Source organism: Fusarium sambucinum, chromosome I, assembly GCF_050947815.1.
Source record: "Fusarium sambucinum isolate potato_lamoka chromosome I, whole genome shotgun sequence".
Taxonomy (NCBI): domain Eukaryota; kingdom Fungi; phylum Ascomycota; class Sordariomycetes; order Hypocreales; family Nectriaceae; genus Fusarium; species Fusarium sambucinum.
In genome coordinates, this window is record NC_139294.1 from 5,689,417 (window position 1) to 5,717,287 (window position 27,871).

The following is a 27,871-nucleotide window of genomic DNA, read 5'->3' on the forward strand; positions in this document are numbered from 1 at the left end:
GTTGATTGTTAGCAAGACTCCTCATGAAGAATTGAATAAAGAAATGGCCACTATCATGGCCGCTGCAAACCTTCTAACCTTCTGGAAGGATACTTGTCATGGATCTACATCTACAGTGCAGGCCCCACCGTCATGACCTCCAAATCTAGGCCCTGACCGCCCGGCAGAAACAACAAAAGATGATCTAAACTTGGAATAAACAAGTGACATGGTCATCACCACTCCCTTTTTACAACCCTTTTCTCACCAACCTTTACTCTACTAGAGAGATGGTATTGAAATAATGCCACGCCTGCGAGGGACTAGATATTTGACCTGCTTTTATTGCGGCAAGCGATCAAATACTAAATATGACGGCATCACACGCCAGTTTCTATGCCTGTCATGCGATGCGACAAACTACCTCGATCATGTATGAATACTGGTCCTTCATCTTGATGAATCTCCTTACTGACCAGGTATAGAATGGAGAGATTACGGATCCCCCAGTAGCTACCGAGCGTGAAGCTCCCGCAACCCTATACGCCAATCCTCGACCATCCTCTCCCTCACTTCCCCAAGACAGCATCTTCTGCGCAACATGTCTCAAGAATCAACGACTTTTCACCTCATCCCTGGCACAGTACCTGCCCGACGACCCGAATCATCCGGAATATGCCGAGCTCGAGCGCAACTACTACCGATATCGAAAGGGGTTGGAGGAACGATACCCTCAAGTCTGTGACGAATGCGCCGTACGAGTGGATAGCCAAATTAAACGAGCGGGATACACGGCCAAGACAGATCATTTACGACGGATGATGGAGAAGAGTAGGGGAAGGAAGAGCACCTCCGACAGTAGTGCCCTGAACTGGATTGACAGTCTGGGCAGGGCATTATGGTGGGGAGGATTGATCATGCAAATGTTTTGGCATCTTAGGGCAGTCACTTTCACCTTGCAGCACCAAGATGTTGGGATGTATGATCCTGATGATCAAAGCTGGTCAACATTAACTGTGACTGGGTTGTCTAAAGCTGTCGAATTCCTCCCACCTGCAGACTTCTTGATCAGTAGTGCTGTTCTCGCAAGCATACTATCGGCATGGTGGAATCCTCAGTTTGTGCAGGTCGTTCGCGGATTCTCCAGACACCTGCTGGGCTTTACGCAGTGGTACTCTTTCCAGGGGCTGATCGTCTTCTTCCGGTTCCTATTCCGTCGGGTCCTTGAAATGGACGGAGGCCATGCGCAGTCACGTAACGCCCAACTTAGTGCGCATCTGGTCATGTCGGCCGTGATGATCATGGTAAGTCACTACTTTATACTTGTAGAAATCTGCTAATTCGGCTTAGATATACTCATCTGCAAAGAGATCTATCAAGGTCGACACGACGCCCCTTTTCGGCAACAGCTCTGACACTGCATTTTCGCCGAAACAGCCCAAACTCACCCGAGTGAAGAGGGAAGAGCCAAAAACATTTTCCGATCTGCTGAACGAAGCACTGGATTCACCCACGCCGGCTCCTCAGACTGGGCGATCACAGCAATCATCTGTCAGCTCATTCTCGCCACGACCATATGTGCCCAGTAGTCCACTACGCCCCCAAGAAAGCCCCTTCGATCGATTCAACAGTCTAAACGTCACCCCGCAAAGGACTCAGGAAGTCGGATGCTCGGACGAAATGGATTGGACCCCTACTGAATCTCATATTAAGCCACAGTCGCAATACCGAGCCTTTCAAAATTCGCCAGCCTTGAATAAACCAAGAAGAGCTTTTGGCGAGTCGCCAGTGAACAACCAAAATCCATTCTGGTACAAAGTTCCTGCCGCTCCAACGACCCCATCTCACCGTTTGCGAAACCCACCTAATGCGCCTATTATAAGGAGTAAGCCTGTGGAGCAGGAGAGCATTTTCTTCCGTGGTGCCGCTAGGAAGAAGGACGAAAATGAGAGAGAGGAGCATGAAGTTGCTTTCAAACCACCCAGCTTTTTCGCGCCCCAGGAAAGTCACGATGAGGCAAGCGGGTTGGCGGATCTTTTAAGCCAGAGCTTCAGCCTAGGCCAAGAGCATAGTGAGCCTGACCAAAGATCAAGAGCACGCTCGTTTGGTGCTGGCGGCCCTGGTACCCCCCAATTTGAGAGACTTGGTGTCGAGTTTATGACTGTCGCTGTTTTGCTTGTTCTTTGGGGCCTGACTGCTGCATTCCCGATGCCTTTTGGTCGGGAGGTGCAACTTGCTCTGCTGTCTGCAGCTGGAGTAATCGCTCTACGAGTAACAGGCGAAGCGGGTCGAGAACCAAGAGATAGCAGAACCCCCAGCGCGGCATCATATGTGAGCTCCGCATTGAGTGTGTTTGAGCTTACAGCAGTATGCTGGCTTGCCTGGGAGACTTGGCAGGGAAACACAGAAGGTGGTAAATATGGCGTGGGAGTTTTGACAACCATGTTAGGCCATCAGGTTTGGAGCAGTTCGATCTGAGTTTTATACATACCTAGAAAGGGCGGACATGTTGTTTTGGGATAAATCACGTACAGGCGTTGGATGAGGAATGAATGAAGCATTGTATGAATATGATTATACCATCTCATGAGAACCTTGGTTTATAGTACGTGATGCTAGGAACTTATAAACATAAACCCTTATCTAACTTATCCCAAAGCAAACAAGTATCTCATAGAGTCTTATATAAGTCATCTTACGACACAAAAAAGATCATCCCTTCTAGAGCGAGCTGACACTAAAATGGGTTCCCAAAGAGGAAAATGTTCATTGACAGGGTTCCCCGGATCAGCTGACGTTGAATGCCGACCAACCTCGGCATCTTTTACTTTGACTTACATATTCATTGATACAACGTCACTCACTCAGCTGCTTCAATAACAGTTACTTTTAGAATAATCTCACAAAATGTCAACTTACGATACCGCACAAAACCAGTTCATCACTGTAGATGGCATCAAATTCGCCTACAGACGCTTCGGCCAAACCAATGGTGTGCCCCTCACATTACTTATGCACTTTAGGTGAGTATCCATTCAATTTATGTAGCTTTCAAAGACTAAATAAGAAAGGGGAACAATGGATCATTGGGATCCGGCCCTTATAAACCCCATCGCTGCTAAGCGACCCATCATCATGATCGATAATGCTGGCGTAGGTCGTTCAGAAGGACAAGTTCCCAAGCAGTACTTCTTATGGGCGCAGTACTACATAAATGTTCTGCGGGCACTCGGCATTGACAAGACTGATGTCATGGGTTTCTCAATGGGTGGATGCGCCGCGCAGCTCGTCGCCCTCAATGGACAAGGTCTCGTACGCCGTCTCATCCTTTGCGGAACCATGCCCAGCAGCGGCGAGGGCACTGTACCAGCACCCGACTTGACACCCTTCAACCTTCTCAGTGGGGCCAAGACAGAAGAGGAGCACAAAAATGCCTTCATGATTAGTATGTTTGGAACATCGGCCAAGAGCAAAGCCGCAGGTGAGGCTGCGTGGAAGAGGATCACAGGGGCGAGGAAGGACAGGACTGAGCATGTTGATCCGGAGAATGCTCGGCGACAAGGAATTGCTTTTGCAAAGTTTATGGATCCAAAACAGGCAAAGGATGCGTCTTACGATCGACTTGAGGAGTTGCGTATACCTGTTTTGATTGCGAACGGTAAGTTAAAGTCATTGTTTGTTGATAACATATGCTGACGCAAATTAGGGAGTGATGATCTTTTGCTACCAACGGAAAACAGTATTGTCATGTGGAGGAAATTGAAGAATGCACAGGCTCAGTTGCATCTGTACCCCGATTCTGGGCATGGGTTCCTTTATCAGTACGCAGATGAGTTTTCTAAACTGATCAATGTCTTCTTGGGCGATGAACATAAGGTGTCTAGTCGTCTGTGATAGGTTTGATGACATATCAGTCACTAGGATATAAGTCTGATATGCTAGATAGTATGGTTGTAAAGATTGTATATACAGTTAATGCCTGTCCAATTACCTAAATACAGACCCTCAAACTCCTTTTTCTTCTATTCCCTTGGCAACTATCTTACAAATACCTGACCAGCAATATAACTATCTACTTGGTACACTTGCACTTGGGGTCAAACACTACAGGGCAGTCACAGCAGACTTGATCCTTAGCCCAGGTGATGTGAGCACCCCAGTTGTAAACCTGGTTGAGGGTGTTGTACTCGGAGTAAGCCTTCTTGATCTTGCCAGTTGTGGGACTCAAGAAGACAAGATCAATTCCATTGCCACGACCATGGTTCCTACCCTTGGGAACCTCAAAGTCGCCCTTCCAGTAAATGGTAAAAGTGTTGCAACCGTAGGCGACAACACCCTTGATGAAAGCACTAGGGTCATTGGTCTTTTCGATGTTGCCAGCAATAAGCTCCTTCAGGTTCTTGTAAACCGGAGGATAGTTGTCGTTCTGGCGAGTATTTGTTAGCATGATTGTATGACAGTGGAAAGTGAGAGTGTTTACCTTGGCGTACTTGCTAATCTCACTGGAAGACTCAGTCCACCAGATAGACTGAGAATAGAACTTGACATCGTCATTGAAGATGGTCTTTGCGAGATTTCCACCATCAGTGATACCTGAAAAAGTAGAGACGTATTTGTTGACGATGGACTCTAGCTTTCCCTTTGAGATGCACTTTGAAGACTGAGTAGTTGACTTCTTGTCCGTATTCTTGCTGGTGGTTGAGCCAGAGTTGGAAGATGTCTGCTTCTGGCCAACAGGCTGGAACTGGTTGGTCTCGGGATGATTATAGTTTCCTCCATAAGCGTTGTAGCCAGCCTTGGGGATGCCGGCAGCAGGGAGGAGGTTGTCGGCCCGGCGGTGGTGGATGCTTGTAGCTGCGGTTGAAATGGCATATGCCAGGACAGAGAGAGCGAGACAAGCCTTCATGGTGTATGAACTGAGATTTGTATATGCTATACGATATATATGCGTGCGTCAGAGTGATACTTTTGATTCAAAAGAGTGGATTCGATCTGTAAAAGTAACAAGATCAAGGAACGAGAGAATAGGGAAATTCCAAGTTGTTGCGTTGGTAGTTAAAGAGAGACTGAGACAACAACCGCAAACGGGAGAGAGACCTCGCCATCTTATACCTGGGACCTTATGATCAGCCAATGTCTGTCACTAACAAGAGTCAATTTCTAATGATTCAAAACTCTAGGTTTGAAGCTATGTGGCTCTAGATGCACTGTACCTTTGATAGCGGGCGTGGCAAAATTCCAGTTGTTCCTGAACTAGACTCGATGCAGCGAATGTGGAATTGGAACTTGAAGAGAAGTGATAGAGTTAAGCATCATAGAAGATATCGTTGAGCAGAATAATAAAATATCCTTTTACAATATGAATGTGAGTTCTTACAGTAGGCTGTGATAACTATCTCGTCTCACTTACACGTGATTCATGTAAGACAACTCCCGCATTCAACAATATCCAAGACAAAAAGACTTGGCATAGTAAGAAGAGAATTTTGTGGCTTTCTCTTGGCGTTCACTTGAAGACCTAGCCTGCCGTTACAGCCAAAGGGACCGTGTAAGTGAGTGGCCAGTCGGCTCAGGGACTTTGGAATGCAGTCGTCCATCGCCATCCCCGACTCCATAACACATCCGGCATACATCTACGTCGTCTGTGGAGCTTCTATTTATTCTAGCTTAAGAGTTCAAGGTTCCTTTAGCTGCAGGATTGGCTTCTGATTTTTGCGATCTGTGGAAATGGTGAGACCTAGTCTGTGTTCTGAGAATCGGGATGAAGACTTTGCTAGAAGTTTTGGTGTTATGTTGACGGCTGTGGAGTGAGAGTTATCTTAAATCTTTCTCTTAGACGCGGATGGCACTGCGGGAGAGAAGAGAATAGGACTCAGGAGAGATAACAGCTTGAACCAAATAGCCACGGCGCTTTATTTAACCTAGGATACCTAAGAGAAACGAAGGCAAAAAGTTTGTCATTCATTAAAAGTATTCATTTGTTTCTTCGTCATATGTATCGTACTAAATCTATCTAGTTCTCAAAGGGTGTCTCATATGGTCTCTCAGCCTGAGGTGTGATGCGAGCCAGATGTCTACGCTGACCAGAGTGCCAATCGAGAATAGCTGTGTGCTGAACAGATCGATTATCCCATACTACAACAGTTCCCTTTGCCCACTTGACGCGGGCATGGAAGTCTGCTCCCCAGGCAATGTGCTCAAAGAGGAAGTTGAGGATAGCGTCAGACTCTTCCTTCTTGAGGCCGACGATGCTTCGTGTAACTAGTAACTATGTCAGTAATGTGTTCGGGTACCTCTATAGTCTCACTTACATTGAGGGTTGACATAGAGTGACTTCTCTCCAGTGACGGGGTGTGTTCTCACGATGGGATGCTCGTTCACAACGGGCTCACGACGCTTAACACTACCCTTCTTCACACTGGCATTAACCTGCTCAATACCAGAGTGTGTCGCCTTGAGTCCATGCAAAAGCTTCTGGAAAGTAGGTGACAGTCGGTTGTAAGCCTCGGCTGTGTTGGCAAACAGGGTATCACCACCAGTGTCGGGGTTGTCAAGCACATAGAGAAACGTGGTTCCAGGGGGCTGTTGCTCGTACGTGACATCAGAATGCCAAGCAACAGAACTCACGCGAGTCTTGAAAAAGTCCTCGTAGGATTTGTCACCCGCACTTCGATGGACGAGATGAATTTCAGGGTGACCCTCTGGAGAACCAGAGGTGGGATGGATGTGGTGGCGGCCAAAGTACCCTCCAATCTTGAGAGCTTCGGAGATGGGCAGGTCGGCAAAGTCTTGGTTTCGGAAGGCTACGACCTTGCGCTCGGCAACGTAACGAGCGAGTTCATCTTTTCCAGCGTCAGAGAGACTGCTTAGTTGAACTCCCTCGATCTCAGTGCCGATTGTTGGAGTGAGGTGAGAGACTTTGGTGTCTGACTTCAAGAGGTTTGAGAAGCTAGGGTCCGCATCTTTGCCGTGTTCATAGTGCTCAAAGGGCTCTAGAGGAGGGTAGACCTGGTCTGGGTTCCAGGTTGGAAGATAGTTGGGATACTGATATCTGAGTCAATGCATGTAGATCAGGCAATCAGTATATGCCACTTACTTTGGCAGCAGCATGACCGTCGATGCCCTTTTCTTCAGACTCTCGGATGTATGAAGTAGGGGACAGCTCTTTGTAAGCACCCTCGACATGGCCAGAGTATAGCTTTACTTTTGGTGTTTCTGTGACGGGGTTCGTCGTTGTCTCGACAGCTGAAGGAGCCATTGTGGTTTGTTTATGAGAATCTTATGTAGGTCTCAATGCGTGTCTGGTATTGTGGAAAAGTGCTAGTTGGGAGATAATTGAAGTCTTTATATACACTGCTGGCTCTTGATGACTAGATATTCCTTTGTAATGATGTGCCTATTTACAACGCGGGGAAACATAAGCTCGGGAGCTTGTATCCGTCATAGCCACGCACCAAGACGATCATCAAGATGATGTCGGAACCAATTCTGGCTCGAGAGACATTGCGTGAGTGTGGCATTCGTTGCGCTGATCGACTAAAGTATCGACTTGTGTCTGGGCTCAGAGCACGCAATTTGTGGGATGGAGGTACAATGCGACCTATGAAATCCCTAAAAGACCGATAGAGACGACCAAAATCGGATATCGCAAAAAGGTATTGCGCAATGTTGATACGTGGGATGAAAAACGTTGTGGTTGTCGCAATTTCTAGGGATGGGTCACGCAATGCGACAATTGAGTAGCATCAATGCAGCTTATTGATGTCTCGGATATCGCATAATTACCTAAGCCCGAGCGATATCATAATCCTTTGTATTTGACTTTATCAGATTTTATTTGGTTGAAATATAGATGAGTTACAGTTGACCGAGACTTACACTAGGCTGCCATCTACTATACATGGAAGATATTCGAAACTTACACCAGGGCAACTCTACTTCAACTCTTATCAGCTATACATCGATCCTATCTTATCTATCGTAGCCTTTGATGGCATAACTCGGTCAATTCTAGATCCTTGGCCTTTTTCACGGCCTCTCGGTCGGTTCTAGCAACGATTGGCTCGATCACCATTCTTGGCCAGCACGCCATATCTTTCATTATGAGATATCATGAACCCCCCTCAATAGACTACCATTCTAGTCAAAACTCGGTACTTGATCCCTTACTAGCCATAAACCTGAATACAACTTGGCTTAATATTAACTTACGCAGCCTTATCCAAGGGTCCTTATTGGCTGACGGAGCAAATGTTGATTTAATCTCACAGACAATAACTCGACTAGAACCCGTTTAATCGGCTAGAAGCGACCATCTTGGATTAACCATGAATCTTTAGTCTGATGGCCCCTAGCTTTGATACCCTAGTTCATATATCGGGGGGTCAATGGGTCGCCATGTCTATCAAGTAGTACAGCACCCATCTTCGCCTAGACTTGAGGTGATTTCCAAAGCTCATCGCGACATTGATAGCCCCGGTTTCGTTTCTTGAGTGAGAATCTTAGCATGTCTAGAGGGGAACTTTTCAGCAATGCAGTCAAAGTCCAAACCAGAAGGGGAGCTAAATCACTTATAAGTCACCCATGCATCCGTCAACATCCATCCATTCTCAGACATCTCCGCGGCATCTTTCCAACACCTTCCTGTCTTTGGGAAATAGAAGACCTCAGCTATTATTAGTACATTGTACTATCATCCACAATGGCTGCCAGCGATGATGGTCACAAGACCGCAAAGGTGCTTGATGTCAAGAGCCATGACCAATCTCCTCTTGACAGCGGCGATGAATCTGGTTCCTCGTCGATCGAGCACCCCTTTTCGGATCCTGATATCGCTGACCGTTGGAGAAAGGTCTACGAAAAGGCCGAGTATGAGAACCGTCACCGGTTTGACCCCAACTTTACTTGGACGGAAAGCGAAGAGAAGAAACTCATTCGAAAGGTGATTTATCCTGCTGAATACTTGACAAAGCTTTTCAAGTTTCCATCTCAGTCATGACAATCTACTAATGCCTGTATAGATCGACTTCCGAATTTGTCTATGGGCATGGGTCATGTTCCTCTCCCTAGACTTCCACCGTCGAAACATTAACCGTGCTATTTCCGATAATATGGTAAGTAAACATTCATCCTTGACCCTATCAGGGCGAAACTAATCATCACCTATAGTTGCCAGAGATTGGCATGAACACCAATGACTTCAACTATGGCCAAACAGTCAGTATTCCTTCGAATAGTAACACTCAAATCATTAACACAAATGACCTAGATCTTCTTGGTCTGCTTCCTCTCTGCCGAACTCCCCAGCGGTTTGATCAGCAAGAAACTCGGCGCCGATCGATGGATTCCATTCCTCATCTGCTGCTGGTCCCTAGTTTCGGGCTCACAGGCTGCGCTCCAGAGTAGGAGTGCTTACTTTGCCATCAAGGCTCTTTTGGGTCTTTTGATGGGTGGATTCATTCCGTGAGTCTAGTCTTACTTGACCTTACTAGTGGCAGTGTCTAACAAGTATAGTGATATCGTCCTTTGGCTCACCTACTTCTACAAGTCCAACGAGCTTCCTATCAGGCTAGCCTTCTTCTGGACCGCTCTCAGTACCAGCAACATTGTTGGTTCTCTGCTTGCTGCTGGTATTCTCCAGATGAGAGGTGTTCTGGGATGGGGTGGCTGGCGATGGCTGTAAGTGCCCAATACCATCTAGCTTTCGAACCCGATACTAACTCTCGTCAAGATTCCTCCTCGAGGCAATTGCTACCTTCATCATCGGTCTCTTTTCTTGGGTTCTCATGCCTCCGGGCCCATGCCAAACCAAGAGTTGGTTCCGTGGTAAAGATGGCTGGTTCAACGAGCGTGAGGAGCACATTATGGTAAACAGACTTCTTCGCGATGATCCCAGCAAGGGTGACATGAACAACCGGTATGTCAAACAACATTCAAACTATTGAGCTCCACTAACACATTAACAGAGAAGCTGTCAACCTTTCCAAGCTCTGGAAAGCCGTCAAGGACTGGGAGCAGTATCCATTGTACATCATTGGTCTCATGGTCTACATTCCTCCTTCGCCTTTCAACACTTATCTCTCCTTTATTCTTCGTCAGATCGGCTTCTCCGTCTTCCAGGCCAATCTTCTCGCCATCCCCTCCCAGTTTCTCTTCGCAGTCAACTTGCTCATCATTACCTGGCTCTCAGGCCGCGTCAAGGAGCGAAGCATTCTCTCATCCATTTCAAACATCTGGATCTTCCCCTGGGTTCTCGCCTTGGTTGTCCTTCCCGCTGACATCTCCCCATGGGTTCGATACGCTCTCATCACCGGTCTTCTCAGTTACCCCTACTGCCACGCTATTCTTGTGGGATGGAACGCCAAGAACAGCAACAGTGTGCGCACGAGAGCCATCAGCGCCGCCCTATACAACATGACCGTGCAGAGTGGTAACATTGCTGCGTCCAACATCTTCCGTGAAGATGATCAGCCTTTGTACCGTCGAGGAAACAGGGTGATCCTTGGTATCACTTGTGTCAATATTGTTCTGTTCTACTTGGTCAAGTGGTTTTATATCTGGCGAAACCAGGTTCGCGACAGAAGATGGAATGCCTTGTCTAAGGAGCAGCAGCAAGATTATCTTCTCAACACCAAGGACGAGGGTCAACAGCGTATGGACTTTAGATTCGTCCACTAAGCGACACAAAAGCCACAGCGCCTGATTATGGAACAGCTGGGTCGGAAGATAAGAATACGTGTCACTCATGAAAGGTGGCAGGCTATAGACGTGGGAAGCTATGCAGCACTACTAAAGAGTCTGATATGTTGCTAAGCTAGACTAGATAGCCAAAAGATAGAACACAAGATTTGCATAATAAACATATGCTTAAAAAACACGCTATTCGTTTTGTCTTGTAGCAGCGGCCATGATGCGGCTCTGACTGGATCGACTGGCCAAATCACCGTCGCAAGATCTATATATATAACAATTCCCTATATTGCCATGCATCTCCATTACATCAGCCCGTACATTTCGAGTGCCGTATTCCATTGCTGGTGTGAGTTAACAACGCCACTAGCAGCTCCAACATCAGCGACGACGCCAATGAGCCCCTCAATCTGCCTCTCTAATTTTTCATTATTCTCAGTCGATTTTTCGAGCATCGCCTCCAAACGCTCCAACTTGGACTGCATCATCTCGACTTCTCTAGCACGATCCTCCTTCAAAGTGGCGGTTGTGGTGCTCATCTGGGCCTCCAGACTCTCCAGTTTTTCGTGCAAGGAGCGGCCAGTTTTTGCTTCATTTTCCTCAAGTGACTTCCAAACATGTTGCCGGAACGTTTCAAACTTTGCTCTAGAGTCAGATAGGTGGTCGGCAAATTGGGAAACAAGCGTGTCGAGGGCTTTGTTGGCTTCTGCCTTGGCTGTCTCGCTGTTTGCCAACTCTAGTTCTTGATTTGACCTGGCAAAGTCATGGTTGGATTCGCGAAGGTTTTCGATTTCGGTCAAGGCCCTATTTCTTGATTCGGTTACCTGCAAACCCCAGGTCTCAATGTCGCGAATTATACTGATGCCGTTTTCACGCAGTTGCGTGTGCTCATTTTCAGGCCCTTCCAGGCTAATTACATAGCCGCCTAACTGATGGTAGCGTTGTAGTATTTGCTCAAGGGTCCCAGTGTGGTTGGCGAGGTGTCCGTAAGTCGCATTGATAGGCTCCGCAAACGTGTTAACATGAGGGGAAGACGGCTTTGATAGGAGCGATGCCCATACAGCTGGGGAGACTGGGCTGGGCCTTGGTGCGATATCATCTCCAACCTGGTCAATGTTTCGCTTTCTAGGAGTGGGCCTGCTCGTTGCCGTGCTCCATGGACTTGGGGGGAAGACGCCACTAAGCCTGCTGGCTGAGGTATTGCTGGAAAGTCTGCTGTTGCGAGACTGGTCGGTCACGGAGCTATCGGTAAGTCCAGCGCTCGTGAGATCAATGCTGGTGAAATTATTGCTAGGGAGCCCATTGCTGGCCGTAGTGTTGGTGGCGGCAACGGTGTCTTCCGGTAAATAAATTCCATGGCAACCCTCCCCGGGTCCAGGACTACTACTGATGGTCATATGATCGTGAGCCTGTCTGAGGTCTGAGTCTGAATTTTCTTGAGCAACGTTGGTGGTGGTGTCAGGGTCGGAGTTTGAGATAACGTTTACAGTAGAGTCTGGCTGGGGTGGGGATTCTCGACTCTGGACAGGACCGCTGGCGCTGTCTCTTGACCTAGTCGTTCCGTGTTGAGGGTGAGGAGGCTGGCTATGATTGTTTGTTGGAACTCCCGGAGGAGGGGCGGCTCCGAAGATGTTACCGCTTCGCCAGTTGCTTCTTTTTGGCCCGGAACTGGTGGTATTGGTGAAACATCTCCTTGTGTTCCAAAGCACTGGCGCTGGCGCTGGCGCTGGCGACGGCACTTCCACCTCTTCGGGGACTCGGTGGTTTTCGACTCCTTCTCCTTCTTGCTGTTGCACTTGTTGTCCTTCTTCTGATACTTGTTGTTCTCTTTCTCTTTCTTGTTGTTCTTCTGTGTCTTCATTTCCCTCGTCTTCATATTCGATTATAGCTCGCCTTGACCTTGACTGTCCTCTTCCATTACTTTGAGATGATATTCTGATAGTTGGCCCCCGTGTGTTGAATTGCATGGTTGTGATGTCTGATTTAGGATACTTCTCCTGAATCCTCTTGCCAAAAGTCGAATTTATTACCTGATCCTTTCCAAAAAGGATAAGAGCTGCGACAAGATGACCCCAAGTGAGATCTTTATGTTGCACCTTCTTCCCAATAAAATGATTGTATAGTTTGCATGACGGTTCCTTTCTCAGCTTCCGTGAGATCTTACTCCACTCTTCTTCATCGTCCTCGAACTTGCTCTCTTGCAGCTGCCATTGTTCCAGGAATTCATTCCAATTACCCTTCTCCTCGTCAGAGGCTGTTGCTGGCAAGGCTAACCAACCTGGAGGGGGTTTTACTGCATTGACCATGTTGGCCTGGGTTGTTGTGAGAGTATCTGATGAGTAGAAAGATGTGTTTTGTTGTGTTTTTGAATGTTGTTTTGAAACTGCTGAGATCGACAAGGGGTTGGAAATGGATAGCCCAATAAGCCTTGGCTAATCTTCAATGGGCCCCATATATATATAGCCTGATTTAGAGGTGTAGGTCAAGTACCTTGGTCTTGGTACTTATGGACAGTAGAAACGTAACAGTGTGACAATTCAAAAGATATGGGTGTTTTGAGATGAATGTATAACTATATAATTGTATCGCGGGGTAGTTTTATTATTGAGGAACATTGATGAAGGATGAAGAATGAAGAATGAAAGTGAAAATGAAGGATGAAAAGTCGGTGATGAAATGAGGTGGAGAGTTTTGAGTTCCACGCCACCAGCATACATACATACTACCTACAGTAGGTATCCGTAGAGTTCCACATATGTACATACAGGTATTTGAATCAATGCTCAATCCTCTACAATATCTATCAACATCACTCCAGTATTATCTCCATTGGTATACCTACTTACTGAACCTTTTTAACTGCGCTGTGGCAAACGAATGAATTGAAAAAGGGACAGTTAAGATAGCAATAGGTTCTCAGAAGACTGTGCGCTGTTACTTAGTCGTCAGGCCTCAGCCTGGTTCGACATACGCAACTGTGTCTCATCATCAGTAGCCTTTCTTCATTAGGTAAAGACTTTCTCAGCGAACAGGGTAAATCTCCAATCAACATACCGCCAATCTACTGACCGTCTACCCTTTTAGTATGCACGCGGTACAGAGACAAACTGTCACCCATAATCTCCCTGAGAGGCAAAGTTCTGGGAAGATTGGCTCGCATCCTTTCTATCTCTTTTGGGGTTCCCTTATCGTTTCATCTTCTTATCTGAGACGGGACATTCACGTAGGTTTGGGTTAATCTTTTAGGTGTAGAATCATAAAGCAAAGTGTAGTTTGTTACAGTATGTTAATATCCAGATAGGCGAGGGTGGGATAAAACTTAACAAAGTACAAGTATAGCTACCACAATAAACAATCATGTCAATTCAGAACCCCTCAAAAAGATATTACATCACTATTGACTTACTCTATGCCGCGCCGGTTCATCTTTCGATTAGCTGGAGCTTGTTTTTCAAAGGATAGATGGGATAGGTTGAGTTAACAGTAGAGTTCGCCTGACTCGAATGTAGCGTGCAACTGGGCTACAACAGAGCCCAACATTCGAGCCAGCCGAGATTAGGGAATATAAACTACTACAGCTGACGGATTGTCAACAACCCCCCAGCTACAACAATCTCAAGATTGTTCATCTTCCGTAGTATAGTGGTCAGTATGCAAGCTTGTCACGCTTGAGACCCGGGTTCAATTCCCGGCGGGAGAGATCCAGCCATCTGCTCTAAGCAGATCTTCTTTTTTTTTTGCTTTTTTTTAACCCTTCATTAACTTAGTGGTTGGTATAACGTCAAGCAAAATATGCCTTCGGCGCCCTGCATCAAGAGTCATAGAAAGTAGGGCATGATTTTGATTTTATTTATCTTTAGGTTTTGCCCGAGTTTCTCATTTTTATCAGGGCTTTTAACAAAGGTTAATCTGTCCGCGCAGATCAAATTTCAACAATATTCAAATCTAGGGTTCTTAATATATGGTTTCTCACGGCGTAACTCTTATGGCATGAACTTTATGATATAGGTGACTTATAAAGGAAGCTTCTGTCACGCTGAAGACAGCAGCAACTTCTTCCTCTTGCAACCTCAGTCAATATCGCCCAACCCACCAAGATCAACTAAGTCAGTCAATCCCAGTCTTGTTACACATAGCTAACCACTGTCGTAGTTCTCGTACATGATGCCGACTATCATGAAACCAGAAGCTATCGGTCCCGGGTACTACCCCGATAGATTGCATTCGAAAGTAGGGCATAAGCTCAACCTTATTCCCGCATTATTTAGCGTATATATAATGCGATACTCAAGCCTCTCAATAGTAAAGTACAGAAATCAACAAATAATGCGATACTCTCGCCTAAGGGCTAACAGAACTTCCCATCCCCATCCTCCAACATACATCTCCATCACAAACAGCTCTACTAACCCAACCCAAGATAGCTCGGTATCTCCACAGAAGTCACAACATCAAGGGCAAAGGTAGGTATATTTCTTCTTCTTTACAACACTGGCAAGCCGGTGAATGCAATGAAAAAGATAGAGTGTGCATCACCTGGAGGTAGTGTAATACCAGGGACACGATGAAAAAAATCAAAAATTGTGCCGGGTGAACGCAGCCCGCATCACCACTACGCCTCTGGGGGGTTAGCTCAAAGGATCCCAGAAGAAGCAGCACGCCTGCCAACCATGCCTTGACACTGGTTCTTCACTGGACCTCAAGCGTGCGGCTATTACCTTCTTGAAAGTGGTGAAGAGAAAGAAAGAAAAAAGACGAAGATGAGGGGGGCGGAAGGGGTTCTTATAGACGTCCCATGGGCATTTTCGCTCCTGACTTCTAAGGACCATGAACGATTTCGACAAGAGCACCGAGGCAAGTACGACAACGAATTTGTGGAAAGAGAAAGATCTCGGAGACTGACTTGGGCAGGCGATGTCGAACGAACGACGCGAACAAATAAACGAGGATAGAACCCCAGGGGTATTGCACCTACCCTCGATACCTTACCTTTGTTAGGAGAGCACACAGAATGGTCAACACTTAATAGAAAACCCCAATAACAAAGGACTCATTTCAAGGACTCTTTTCTATTAATATTCAACTCAAAGATACTGACCTCTAGATATACACCTTCGACGAAAGCACCAACAAGAGGAGAGGCAACTACTACCACCGAGACGAGACGGCTTTCAGCAGGCGTAAGGGAAGCAGTCCCTTCGTGTATCGAGGCTTCGATTGAGAACCCGCGATATCGCCTCAAGGAGGATGGATCTGGAACGAGACGAGGTGGGAGGGGGCATGTCCGCAGAACAGAGGCAGCGTGAGGGGGGATTCGATGAATGTCTGGAGTTGATGAGCCTCCATGACTGCATATACATGCTAAATGGACAATGCAACATAGAGTTCAATTCATAAGCTCGATTCCAGTCCATGCCTTCTACTTCGGGGACACAGCAGCTGTGGTGGTAGCGGAGGACCCATGCCAGCCATTGCTAAGACACAACTTGCTGCCATTATATTTGACTATTTAACTTGCTTCGTCTTTGGTATCGTGACTTCAGAGTCTTTTGAATCTAAAGGACTTACCGTCAGGAGCCTAAAAGACGAAATAATTTTTGAGCAGGTTTAGGCCGGCTCTTGGACCATTACTTTTGTCACCCTAGAGCTTACTACCCAAAGTGAGGGCAACACTTCTGCAAAAAGATGCAATGGGACCGATGGTTTGTTTCTTCAAGCCCAGCTACCATGAACATATAACCTTCAATTATAAACTTTAGTCTCTTCGTTACTAAAGCCATTTCGTCTTCGTCTTCGTCTCGTCATCCAACTACTACAATGCCATCGAAACTGCTAGGCAATAATAATGCACCGCCCGCACCAAAAAAAAAACACATTGTCTGTCATGAGCCGTCTCCATTATCGTGCAAATACCTTGACCACGCCGTCGCCGCCAGCGCTAACAACCCATTTTCCATCCTGACTCCATACACAGGCGCAGATGCCCTCGCCGCGCATCACTCGGTGACTTGTCACTTCTTGCGTGCACGTTCTCTTCTCGAGACTCCAGAAGCGGAGCGAGGCATCGTGGCCGGCACTGACGAGTTCACGTCCGTCGGGGCTAAGAGATAAGCTGGAGATGGCATCCGGGTGGGCAATCATATTGTATGTACATTGGCCTGAACATTTATTAGTAATTATTTCTGGTGTTAGTGTAGAATACTTACCGCTGTTGGCATCGAAGAACCGAATAAAGCGATCTTCGTGGCCAGAAATGATGGTACCCTCTACGCCTGAACCTGCCATTGATCTTCCACCACCAGTGGCACCTGAGCTAGCATCTTCCTCGCCCATAGTGCCGCTGTGATTCTGGTTGGCCTGGTCAAGACCCATTGTTGTCGCCACGACAGCGTTGACGCCGGTCTTGATCGTCTGGTCGTATGTCTCGGAGCTATCCATCGTGCCAATTTGTTCACCAGTTCGTGTATCGTAAACAATGATGGCGGCATCCGAGTAAGAGACAACAAAGGATTCGCCAGTAGTACCCAGAGGTGTAATGCACGTCGGGCTAGCTGTAGAACCGTCCGAACGCGAAATGTTATGGATAAGGGTGTGGTTGAAGGGCGAGTTCGATGCAATAGTAGCCTGAGGAGTGTTGGGGAACGCGCTGCCAGAGCTCATCGAGTTACCGCGGACTCTACCTCCGCGGCCAGTCATGGCTCGGTTCGTTCCAGGTTGTGGTGAGCTCAACTGAGGAGGCGCGCTGACTGACCATAAGCGAACACTGCCGTCTGCACCACCCGACACAACCAAGATACGATCAGTGTTGCCGTAAGGACTTGAGCTTCCGAATATTTGACCAAGAGTCGCTGGAAGGACACAAATAGCCCACACAGCATCTGTATGGCCTTCAAGAGTCGCTTTGGGATCAACCCTTCCACGTTCCCAAACTCTAATAGTTGCATCTTGGCCACCAGAGAATATCCAGCCATCGCCAATTGCGCGACCTCCAGTCGAGAAGTTTGGTGAAGGAGACCATGACGTCAAGCAAAGGATCGCTCCCGAGTGACCACGGTGCGTAAAGTTGGCTGTGACATCAAGATCCGACGCCGTGTGCGCAAGAGTTCCAGCATGGCCGTCTAACCTGGGAATGTGGAAACGCTTGATCATACCATCGTCTCCACCAGTACAGATTTCTGGCTCTCCTGGACTGCCGCCCCCAGAGAATATAATCGTTCGAACAGTATCAAGATGGCCTCGTAATCCGAATCTGAGCTTGAAGTTACCACTCTCAGCCTTTTGCGCAGCCAAAGCTAGTTCATGGTCAGCACTCCGTCGTCTAGACATTGAGCCTTTCCTTCGGTGGGAGCTGTCTCGTCGGCTCGGGGATTTGGGCAAGTTATCAGCGGCAGGAAAGGCATCCGTATCGGGTCTATTTGGTTGAGACTGGTTAGATTGGGAGTTCCCAGGTTCAGGGAATGTGCCCTCTGGAAAGTCCCATCCATCGTTCTCTGGTGGCGCAGAGTGCTTCTCTCTAAGCTCAGCAGAATCCTCCATTCCACCTAGAACTTCCGCTGCATGGTTTGCCGGAGTAACTTGCTCTTCAACCGGTCGAGAGGTTACAGATACAGGGGCGGGCCAGTCGTTGTTGTTTTGGTACATAACAGGGGGGTGTTCAGCCGATGAACGAACCATGGGTTGAGGCTGTAGTTCTTGTTGTTTCTGAGCAAAGTGCTGCTGCTGGTTCTGTGCATGAGGTACGTGGTTCTGCTGGGGCATTCTCGAGTTCATGTCCTGGACATGGTTTTGGGCATTTCGCGTGGGTAGCTGGAACTGTCGCTCCATAGGTTGGGGCGCGGGCATGCCGAATGCCTCGACCTCTCGCAGATCCTCCATAATCGGTAGTGGGGGAGAGTCTCGAGGCGGTTGCGGGTTTGCGGGGGTAATCATAAGGTACATAAATTCGGATTGGCATTGGTCGAGGAAGGTCTTGAGATCCTGTCGCTGAGCTTCCTCGTCACCTCGGTCGAGCTTCTCGTAGTTAACGCCATCGACACCGGGAATAGGCATTTCCTCTAAAGAAGCTATAGCAGCGTTAGTACATCAAACCATTATGTTAGGGGTATTGCTCACATCGTAGCTTCTCCTGGATCTTTGCAGTGCGGTCGTTTTTAGCAGCCGTTTCCGCATCGACAGCCTCCTGTCCCTGGAGCTGAGCCGTCTGCTCCTTGACCTTGCGCTCCAGCATGGTAACGTACTTCCTAAGCACGCGCTGTGTAGCATCAGCCCTCCGCGCCTGACCCTCGAGGTTGGCAATGCGGCCCTTCATCTCCTGCTTCTCGATCTCCCATGAGTTCCTGTCACGCTCATGTCGATGCCATTCGGTCTGCAAAAAGCGCATAACACCCTGGAGTGTGTATTCGGTGGCCTGGGGCAGGTTGGAGCCGTTGCCCTGCATCATAGGCCCCATCTCCATTCCGCCCACGCCGTTGCCAGCATTTGGGCCCATCACAGCGCGCCTCTCTCAATTGGGCGGGTGCATGGAGGTCCGGGTCGGTATGAGAAAGATAGCGTTGACGGCGAGCGAGTGCCGGTTCGAAGTCGGACAAGCTCGGTGCGTTGGACTGTGATGTGAAGAAGTGATGAAGCGAAGCGAGGCTAGGTTAGGCTAGAGGTTGAAGTTGGAAGTTTGGTGCGCAAACGATTCAAGGAATCTTTGTACGTGTTAGATATCGTCTCAGTAGATATTCGGTCTTGGACCGGCTGTAAGGACAGACAAAGTCGTTATGTAGTGGTTTGGTCTATGTTGGTTGTAAGTCGGGAAAAAATCGACGTCAGGTCGGGTGCTGCTAAAGAAAGCAAGCTTGCCAGTCCAGGTACTTGGAGGTGCATCTGTTGTGCTGTCCTGTATGTTGGGTACTGTACTTCCACGCTACGCTATTAGTTGGTGCTATGCTCTGTATCGCTGCTTTGCCGCCGACTTTTTGACCAATCATGGCTGAACAAACTGGAAACTGTGAACATGAGGCTGCCAGGCATCAACTTTCCATTATCCCTGGAGATCATCAGCATATATGAACAGGGGGATTATCTTTGATGACAGCTAACAAGAAACAAAACGCAAAGTATTTACAAACAAAAGCTTGTTTATAATACATTGCCTCAGCGGTAGTGCTCTATATGTGATGGACCCAACTCCAAACCCCCACCTGTTAAAATAGATATCAATGTCTTAAAACTCCATTTCCTCAACTTCCATACCACAATCAACACACGTCTTGACTGTTATTCCGTCCTCATTCTCAACTGTCCTTCCCCACTCATGCACATGCTTCCCACCCCCTATTGCATCTCCAAACTTGCTTGCCCCAGATTTGCTCAGGTTGCCGGCCTGTCGGCGGAAAGCGTCTGTTCGTGTCTTTTTCTTCAGATCCAACAACTTCTCCTTAAACTTGGCCTCCTTGCGAGCCTTCTTTTGAGCCTCGCGCTTCTCGTACTCGGCGTCTAATGCCTCTGATGAACCCCACTTCGTCTTGACAGCATACTCCTCCACCTGACAGCGAAGGAATAGCATCATGTCGTGCCAGTGGGATTTATGAGGGTTTGGCTTGGAAAGATGAGGTAATAGTTCAGGGTCTCGTAGCTCGGCTATTTCATGTTAGCGATACTAAATAAAATTCCCGGTAACACAACTCACGATCTGTAAGCAAATAATCTTCTTTGCACTCAGTTTTGGTCAACAGTGAGTACTTCTCGGGGTATTTCTCTTTGCATTTGTTGCAGACACAAAGATGGAAGACTTCCTCCCAAACAAAATCGATTTCCAAGCTGCCGCAATCCCTACACTTCTTTCGTGTCTCATCATCAGCAAGAACACTAAGACCCGGTTCGAATGGTCCAGCCTTTAGTCGCTTCAAGTTCCGTATTAACTGTAACCTTTCCCATTCCTGAACACTCATGTGCTTTGGTCGCTGTGCGTCGTCCTGCTTCTTGCCGCCGAGTGCATAGTTATGGGGATCATCTTCCGTCGACAAGAAACCACCCTTTGTATCTGTCATGGCGCTCATATTATAATCCACGAATTTTGTAAACTTGCGCGCAGGGCGCAGGGTTTCTTCATCCCCCTTGTTGCGTCCATCTCGATTCGTTCCCCTAGATTCTGTCGCCGAGATGGAGCTATAAGGTCGCTTTCCGTTGGCAGTTTTAGAGATGTAGACATCGTCTGTTGGTACGAAGCCGCCGGAGCTTTTGGGGATCTCGGGTACGGTGCCGGTCGCTCGTTGTTCGGCTTCACGCTGATCTCGGATTGCCTTTGCGCGGAGTCGGTTTTCTTCCTAGACAAGAGTCAGCGATCCAACAAAACACAGAATCAGTTTCTTGCTTAGACATACTATGCGCTTTGTAACTTCTGGCGTGGGAGGAGAAATAACAGGCGCAGGCTTTGTCGCCCGAGGTGGTGTAGATGGTCGTTCCATGACGTTATGGAGGATTATAAAATATCACGAAACAACTTGGAGGAAATTAACGGGTTTCGCAATACAGCTGCAAGATTTGGTGAGGAGGATTGCAACGAAATGCGAGTTGAAGAAAGAAAGTAGGGAGAAAATCAGGGTCTAAAGTCAGTCCTTCGGTATGACATCGATCGATGGGTGGCGGAGGGGCGGATTGTCGCGATCAGAAATCCTAATTATGTCACCAATTAACACGAGAAAACGTGACTACAATTCACGCATACAGCGATACAGCCAATTTTATCATAGCGATCAAAATCGTACACATTAGACATCATTCCAAAAATTACTCAAGTCCCTTTCTATTTAACACAACACAAATGCTTTTGTAAACCACCTGTATTATAGTACAGCCAGGGTCAATTAACCTTGGCTAAAGACCAAACCTAATCCTAGAAACCTGCAACCATCCTTTCAGTGAGAGCAGTTTACTCCTCCTTAGCACCACCACGGCCAGAGCGCTCAGCGGCCTCGACGGCCTTCTTGTCGCTCTGGGCAGGGCCACCCTGCATGGCACTCATGAAACCAGCAGGCTGCTTGAAGGGACGCTTGAGGTCACCAGCGGCAGGCTTGCCAAAGATGTGGATCTTGACCATGTTGTTCTCGAAAGCGCTCTTGAGAGGGATGATGCTCTGGATGAGAAGAGGGTTGGTGTAGTTCATGTACAAGTGCATGAAAGCCATCATGGCCATACCCATAGCCTGGCCACGGAAAGCGGTGCGGATCTGCTCGTTGTCGTAGGCGTGGATGGTGGTGGTGACGAGCTTGCCCTCCTCAGAGGAACCCATAGGTGCGGGCTCAACATACTTGAGGGTGGTGAGATCTGTGAAGATGTTGTTAACATTGCGCTGTCTTGGATATGTTACGGAGGCTGTGGAAAGGTTGTCGTACCCTTCTTCTTGTTGATCTTCAGCTGGGTGTAGAAGTAAAGACCAGCAATGATAACGTTGCTGGCAAGGTAGACGGCGCGGACAACGTTGAGCACAAAAGGATCATCGAAGGGAACGCGCTTGGAGACCTGCATCATACCCAGGATGATGACCAGGTTGGTGCTATCGCAAGAAATGTCAGCATTGTTGCACCAAGAGCTTTGCTTTGCGACGAGCTGTCGCGTGAGAAGTTGAGTCGCTTACATTTGAGGAGAGATAGCCATCTTGATTAATGGGTTGAATACACCTGCGAAGAAGGATTGAGGTGAAAAGGAAAGGAAACGAGGCAATGCCAAAAAAGTTGAAGGTTGATGAGAATGGAAGCAAAGCAAAGATTAAAGTGCGGGTGGGATGGAATGGAATGGGGATGTCTTTGCTGGCCTTTTGGAGAGTGGACTCTTTGGTTTTGCCGCACCCTTAGCCCCCTTTGGCCACTGTGGGGAAGACTACATGCAGACAAGACGAGACAAGTCATTGGTTACCAGACTGTATCGACTTTTCGTTTTAGGGGACTCTATCTCTGTCAGAGCCCCTAGAAACCTACTGTCGGGTCCTGCTAGGCCCCTGAGCCTCATTGCGCCATTCATTCTTCTGGCTTCCCACTGTTTCCATTTAGGATTGGCCTTAATCAAACCATGAGCGACCTTCCGTCTTGGGACCACTCAAGAAGAGGCTTGACTGCAGCTCAAACCAACTGAATAGACAAACAGACTCGAATTATCAACATGAAACCTCGACTTCTTTCAAGACATCATTCTTTGAAAACGCCTTTGACAATTGACAAGGGAAGCACTGCAAGCTGTTTCGATAATGACTGAAAAGAGTTGTGAACATGTCACAGCCAAGTGCTGTTCGAGTGAACAACACGACAGAGCCTAATAATGGAACAAAGAGCATTGGATGTTCGCATTCATTCTTCAGTCAGCATCATGGCCTTGTTCAGTCTTCAACAAAGGTCTTTAGAAATGGCCGACAAGCCTGGCCTCGAGGACTCGATACTTATAGCTCGAAGGGTTCGTGAAGTGAATATGATGGATAATATTAATATCAATATCGAAACTCACAAACCTGAAATAACACCGGAAACCACATACAAGTAATCGAAATTCGCACTCGAAACCATTTATACATACCCAGGTTTGTATCACGAAACAACCCAAATCATGTCGTACTCATCTCAACGATACGATCTTGACGCTGCAGCCGCCAGGAGGCGAAGCCAGACCTTCTCGCGGTCTCGCGACCACAGGTACAATGATCAACCTTATAGAAGTCATGCCCGTGATGACTACTATCGCGCACCGACGGTGTCGCGCACACCCTCTTATGCGAAGAGGGACAATCGTTCTTATATGAGGAGAGAAGAACACCATCGATCTCATAGAGATACCCGAACAAAAGAGGAGGGCCGATCTTACGCAGATCGCAGAGGAAGAGGAGATCGCTCGTCAAGTCACAGAGAAGCGTCTTCAAGCAGGGAAGGTCGTCGTGATGGGAGAGCAAATGAGCGCCCTCAATCCACACGAGATGCCAATGCGAAGAGACAAAGCCGTCCTGGCACTGAGAGAAGACAGCATGTTTATTCCGACCAAGTTCATTCCGACACGGTTCGCTCTGGGAAGAGGACAAGTTCGAGAAGAGAGAGCCAAGATGGTCAGGAGACCAAACCTCACTCCAAAAAGGAAGATACTTCTCATCGGGAAGGTGAGTACTCTCGTCCAGCCCCCGAAGAGATCAACACTTTCCTCAACAGCGGTCGGGCGTCAAAACCCACCTGGGGATCCTCAACATACGGCACATATGTCCTTCCTCTTGAATCTAGAGGGCAGTATCGAAACATGGATCCCACAAAGTGTACTTGTAAATGCTGCCCCCACCCAATTGGCACAGCCCACGGACACAACCACCAGAACCAGGGCCCCGGGATGACTTCCAAGCGGGCCGCAGGATCAAGACGCAGCAAGCGCACAGAGGAGGGCAGATACCTCATCCAGGTAGTTGACAAGTCCAGAAGCGCGTTGAACCGAGAGAATGGTCCGTCGTACCCTATATCACTCAACCCCAGCGCATCATGCGATCGCATTGCCTCGTTCTTGGCACCCGAGAAGCGACATGCCAAGGTTCTCGTGCATTGGGATGACGGGAGAGTTCAGAGACTCGACAACGACATCTCAATGGAAGATCTTATCCGACACGCCGAGTTTCTCGAAGTCAGACAGATCAAAAGCGTGCATTGGGCGGCGTGATCACAGGAATCTAGGTACCTAGATGCAGATGAAGGGCGGGTAAGCATATGTAAAAGCAATTGGGATTTTTTTGTGTACCGGTAAGTGACCAAGTTGGTCTGTCAGTTTGTTAGTTTGTCAATTTGGATAGAAAAAATATACGAGGGTGATAATAAATCTGAGGCCTGCTTTACGAGTCCCATGATGCTCCAGTGATGATGGGAGGTTTGGAGAGTGATAGCCTCAGCCTCCACAGTCTGCCTAAATTCGAACCACCACCTTTATCCCACCACTGAGATAGCGTGCCGTGCCGTACGAGGCTGATACGTGGTATCAGACCAATGTGCAGTTTTGATACAAACTGGTAGATATTACATACTTGCCGCATCACTCACAGCCCCCATTGAAACATTAACGTCGACTGACCTGTATTACCTGTTACTTGTCTCCTATGCAACCACTTTAAACCGTATTGCTACTCTGCCTCGGCTATATACCCAGTAAGTCTTTTTGGGATAGAGATTAGAGAGAAAGAAAGAAAGAAATAAGCCCCGCTAGAATGACTCAATTCCCGAGAGTCTAGAAGAAACATGATACGATGGAAGAACAACTAAAGATTGTGGTTAACTAATTTATGTCATGACATTCCAAGGATTGAGTTTTGGTTTGTGTCGGATTCCCTTACCCGTTCGTTCTGTGGATGCTTTTGCCTAAAATTGCGGCGCTGCGTTGTTTTAGTTGTCTCTTTTTCTTGCTCCACGTTTGAGACTAAGAACCAACAGAAGAAATGAGGTTTTTGACGAAACGACATGGGTTGTTACGGGGACAAAGCCAACGGCCGCCGTTGATCAATGCCGTGGTACTGCAGATCAGAAGGATGCAAGGCACATCAAGGAGATTTCCTATTTCGTGAATTGAGCAAAATAATAGACGAAAACATTGACTAAACGTGGCAAGCTGCCCGTGTGCTGTGCTGTGCTGTGCTGTGCTTTGCTTCTGCTGCGCTTTGCTGTGTATAAGCTCCAAGCGCCCAAGTTGGGGGCCGCTGCAATGCAGTGCTACACCGTCATACTATCAATATCTACTCCGTAGGTACTATCTACAAGATACTAAACTCCCTATGGACACTTATGCGGCACAGCCACTCATACCGTAGGGTTGGGTATTCCCGAATACTACGTAGTAGACATATCCCATACCTATTCGTGCCCATGGAGCGCAGTCTACTATGTTGTGAGCATATGGAGTACATACATGGAGTACATGGAAACGGAAAGGCATGCCTCGGTTGGGAATGAACCGGACCAATCATTACCCAAGCTTATCAACAAACAGGGAAAGGTCTCGAGCTACCAATTCTAGGCAATACTCAACTCCAAAATACTAACTCTACGAACCCTAACTTTAGACCAACTCTATGTACTATAGAATAATCCTACCGGAAAATTAGGCAGCCTTTCCACCTTTTCCCCATAGACTAGCTTCTAAAAACAAGACCAACGTAATGGATTTGTTCACCCTGTAAAAGACAAAAATCCCCCATCCACCGGCAATGCAATGAATCCTCTGTCGATTTAGGGTGGACGCTTAGACGGAGTCCCGGGCAATCACATAGATCGGGATGACAGGGGTACTCAACTACATGGTGCCTGTTCCAGGAGCAGAAGCCTGGTAGTGCGGCTCGGCACGATGCTATCATGTCTACTAGGATGGGGTCCCTTTTTTGATCATCTCAATGGCAGATGGCAAGAAGGGTGCTTTCTCATGGTTGCCTATAAGACCCTCGAACTTGGCCGCGACTCATAAGAAGATGCCCCCTCGGAGGTTTATAAGACGTCACGAGATGCTTCCTATCAGGCAGAAAACAAATCACACAAGTCTTTCAAGGTCAAGCACATATTCATTCGTATACGTATATACATATATACATATACAACCAATATCTGCATCCTTCTTTACACGCTAGCTGCCTATTATCACTATCATCTTTTCATCCTCACTTTACATCATATGGGTCATCAAGATTCATACTCATCAGGAACAGTCCGATATACAAACACACATACACACATACATACACACACAACCATGTTTGGAACGTGGAAGTACGATCCTGAGACCGATGAGGTCCAGAGCGTTCGCAATGGCTTCGACCCTGTCACGGCCCGCTCTAGTTCACACCAGGCGTGCGATAGATGCCACGAGAAAAAGGTACACATACCCCCATCTTCCCGGCACTTAGGCTTAGCGAAGCCGCTTCCTTAAAGCCTGGTTTGACGGTGCCAAGGACTATAGTCGGCTGCTTTGACAGGAGCTTATTTGCTGACATGACTGCTTGTGTATAGCTTCGTTGTAGTGGAGACAAGAATGGCTGCGAACGGTGTCGGAGCAACAGTCTTCGTTGCGAGTACACTCGTTCGGGCTCAAAGTCCTCCAAGAAGAAGAGTCATCGCAAGTCGACAGACGACGAGAGCGTTTCAGGCTCGAGCTCTCGACGAGGGGGCAGTTCGTCCAAGGGCTCGAGCAAGCATCGCGGCCACACATCGCGAATAGCGACCTCCAGAGAAGAAGGAGATGGCGCGCTGAGTCAGTTCGACTTCTCACAGCTCAGCCCAGAGGATGGTTTCGACCTGAACCTTTTGTCCGGTGCTGACCAAAGCGGAGGCTATGCCACAGCTGGACCCTCGGGGGATCAGTACAACATGCAGGCGTACGCCACCAACTACCAACAGCAGTGGGATACGACAGCACACTCCCAGTATGGAGCGCAGTACGGTGGTCAGGGCTACTCGAACGAGAGCTGGGGCGAATATGATCAGAGCGCTTACTCGCAGGACCCGCGTTATCATCATGGTGGGCGCTGATCGTTGGAGTAAGGCTGATTTTGAGGTTGAGCTCTCCTAACGACATGATGATATTGGACGAGACGTGGGAAACTGTATGACTTGATGGTTTCTTTTCTTTTGTCTTTCGCTTCTTCGTTATACCCCCATTTTTAATCATTAACTATTCCCTTCTTTTTATTGTTAGAAGATTTCATGTTTTTCTCTTTACAACATGGATCTTACTTTTCCTTTCTTTCTTAGTGTAAACAATACTTACATAGATAAATAATGAGAACAAGGCTTCAACAGGCCGTCAATCCCAGATGGGAATGGCAAGGCGCATGTAAAAAAGCCAAGAATTATCGAATGTTTTCTTCCTGATGGAAAAATAATGTGTGATTTTACTTAGACGACCTACCCCTTTCGGGTGATTCAACTGTGGCAGTGCTGTTTCTTCCTTGAAGCTAGAAGTCTAGCCCGAAACGATTGGGCTTTTTGCAGTTGACCGCTGTCTCGGGTTGAGAAGATTAAATATTCTGTAGGATTTCCTTCCTTGTAAAGCTCGTCGTCGTCAGTGCATACGTTGTCGAAGGATCCGGATGTTTATCGATAGTAGAAAGTTTATGTCGTTGGAGGACGAGGCCATCACAAACACGGGAATTGCCGAGTTGGGTTGGTCTCTAATTCTCAGGTAGACGCGGTTAAAAAACGCCTTAGTCATCAGGTTATGCACG

At 47.7% G+C, this 27,871-nt stretch overlaps 11 protein-coding genes across 11 annotated transcripts; 5 read left to right on the top strand and 6 right to left on the bottom strand.

Moving 5' to 3' along the window:
• Positions 1-283: 283 nt before the first annotated feature.
• Positions 284-2,457, top strand: FSST1_004526 (Ima1 N-terminal domain-containing protein; the record flags this gene model as incomplete). Its single annotated transcript, XM_083230710.1, has 3 exons — positions 284-412; positions 465-1,283; positions 1,330-2,457. The coding sequence occupies 3 exons, from the start codon at positions 284-286 to the stop codon at positions 2,455-2,457; spliced, it is 2,076 nt and encodes a 691-aa protein (XP_083087956.1).
• A 429-nt stretch (positions 2,458-2,886) lies between these two features.
• On the top strand, positions 2,887-3,873 carry FSST1_004527 (Alpha/Beta hydrolase protein; the record flags this gene model as incomplete). Its single annotated transcript, XM_083230711.1, has 3 exons — positions 2,887-3,002; positions 3,051-3,637; positions 3,686-3,873. The coding sequence occupies 3 exons, from the start codon at positions 2,887-2,889 to the stop codon at positions 3,871-3,873; spliced, it is 891 nt and encodes a 296-aa protein (XP_083087957.1).
• A 178-nt stretch (positions 3,874-4,051) lies between these two features.
• Positions 4,052-4,885, bottom strand: FSST1_004528 (uncharacterized protein; the record flags this gene model as incomplete). Its single annotated transcript, XM_083230712.1, has 2 exons — positions 4,052-4,405; positions 4,460-4,885. The coding sequence occupies 2 exons, from the start codon at positions 4,883-4,885 to the stop codon at positions 4,052-4,054; spliced, it is 780 nt and encodes a 259-aa protein (XP_083087958.1).
• Positions 4,886-5,992: 1,107 nt separating this feature from the next.
• Positions 5,993-7,237, bottom strand: FSST1_004529 (TauD/TfdA dioxygenase family protein; the record flags this gene model as incomplete). Its single annotated transcript, XM_083230713.1, has 3 exons — positions 5,993-6,240; positions 6,291-7,023; positions 7,076-7,237. The coding sequence occupies 3 exons, from the start codon at positions 7,235-7,237 to the stop codon at positions 5,993-5,995; spliced, it is 1,143 nt and encodes a 380-aa protein (XP_083087959.1).
• A 1,443-nt stretch (positions 7,238-8,680) lies between these two features.
• On the top strand, positions 8,681-10,656 carry FSST1_004530 (major facilitator superfamily domain-containing protein; the record flags this gene model as incomplete). The annotated part of the gene is made up of 7 exons (XM_083230714.1): positions 8,681-8,920; positions 9,000-9,092; positions 9,148-9,195; positions 9,248-9,441; positions 9,493-9,657; positions 9,710-9,895; positions 9,945-10,656. 7 exons carry the CDS (start codon positions 8,681-8,683, stop codon positions 10,654-10,656), a joined length of 1,638 nt encoding a protein of 545 aa, XP_083087960.1.
• Positions 10,657-10,973: 317 nt separating this feature from the next.
• On the bottom strand, positions 10,974-12,974 carry FSST1_004531 (uncharacterized protein; the record flags this gene model as incomplete). Its single annotated transcript, XM_083230716.1, has 1 exon — positions 10,974-12,974. One exon carries the CDS (start codon positions 12,972-12,974, stop codon positions 10,974-10,976), a length of 2,001 nt encoding a protein of 666 aa, XP_083087961.1.
• Positions 12,975-16,566: 3,592 nt separating this feature from the next.
• On the bottom strand, positions 16,567-19,156 carry FSST1_004532 (WD40-repeat-containing domain protein; the record flags this gene model as incomplete). Its single annotated transcript, XM_083230717.1, has 3 exons — positions 16,567-16,826; positions 16,875-18,731; positions 18,781-19,156. The coding sequence occupies 3 exons, from the start codon at positions 19,154-19,156 to the stop codon at positions 16,567-16,569; spliced, it is 2,493 nt and encodes an 830-aa protein (XP_083087962.1).
• A 723-nt stretch (positions 19,157-19,879) lies between these two features.
• FSST1_004533 (DNA repair protein RAD14) lies at positions 19,880-21,122 on the bottom strand (the record flags this gene model as incomplete). Its single annotated transcript, XM_083230718.1, has 3 exons — positions 19,880-20,295; positions 20,345-20,981; positions 21,039-21,122. The coding sequence occupies 3 exons, from the start codon at positions 21,120-21,122 to the stop codon at positions 19,880-19,882; spliced, it is 1,137 nt and encodes a 378-aa protein (XP_083087963.1).
• Positions 21,123-21,586: 464 nt separating this feature from the next.
• Positions 21,587-22,311, bottom strand: FSST1_004534 (inorganic phosphate transporter Pho88; the record flags this gene model as incomplete). Its single annotated transcript, XM_083230719.1, has 3 exons — positions 21,587-21,981; positions 22,050-22,210; positions 22,292-22,311. The coding sequence occupies 3 exons, from the start codon at positions 22,309-22,311 to the stop codon at positions 21,587-21,589; spliced, it is 576 nt and encodes a 191-aa protein (XP_083087964.1).
• A 939-nt stretch (positions 22,312-23,250) lies between these two features.
• FSST1_004535 (uncharacterized protein) lies at positions 23,251-24,333 on the top strand (the record flags this gene model as incomplete). The annotated part of the gene is made up of 1 exon (XM_083230720.1): positions 23,251-24,333. The coding sequence occupies one exon, from the start codon at positions 23,251-23,253 to the stop codon at positions 24,331-24,333; it is 1,083 nt and encodes a 360-aa protein (XP_083087965.1).
• A 2,067-nt stretch (positions 24,334-26,400) lies between these two features.
• Positions 26,401-27,176, top strand: FSST1_004536 (Zn(II)2Cys6 transcription factor domain-containing protein; the record flags this gene model as incomplete). Its single annotated transcript, XM_083230721.1, has 2 exons — positions 26,401-26,523; positions 26,658-27,176. The coding sequence occupies 2 exons, from the start codon at positions 26,401-26,403 to the stop codon at positions 27,174-27,176; spliced, it is 642 nt and encodes a 213-aa protein (XP_083087966.1).
• Positions 27,177-27,871: the final 695 nt, after the last annotated feature.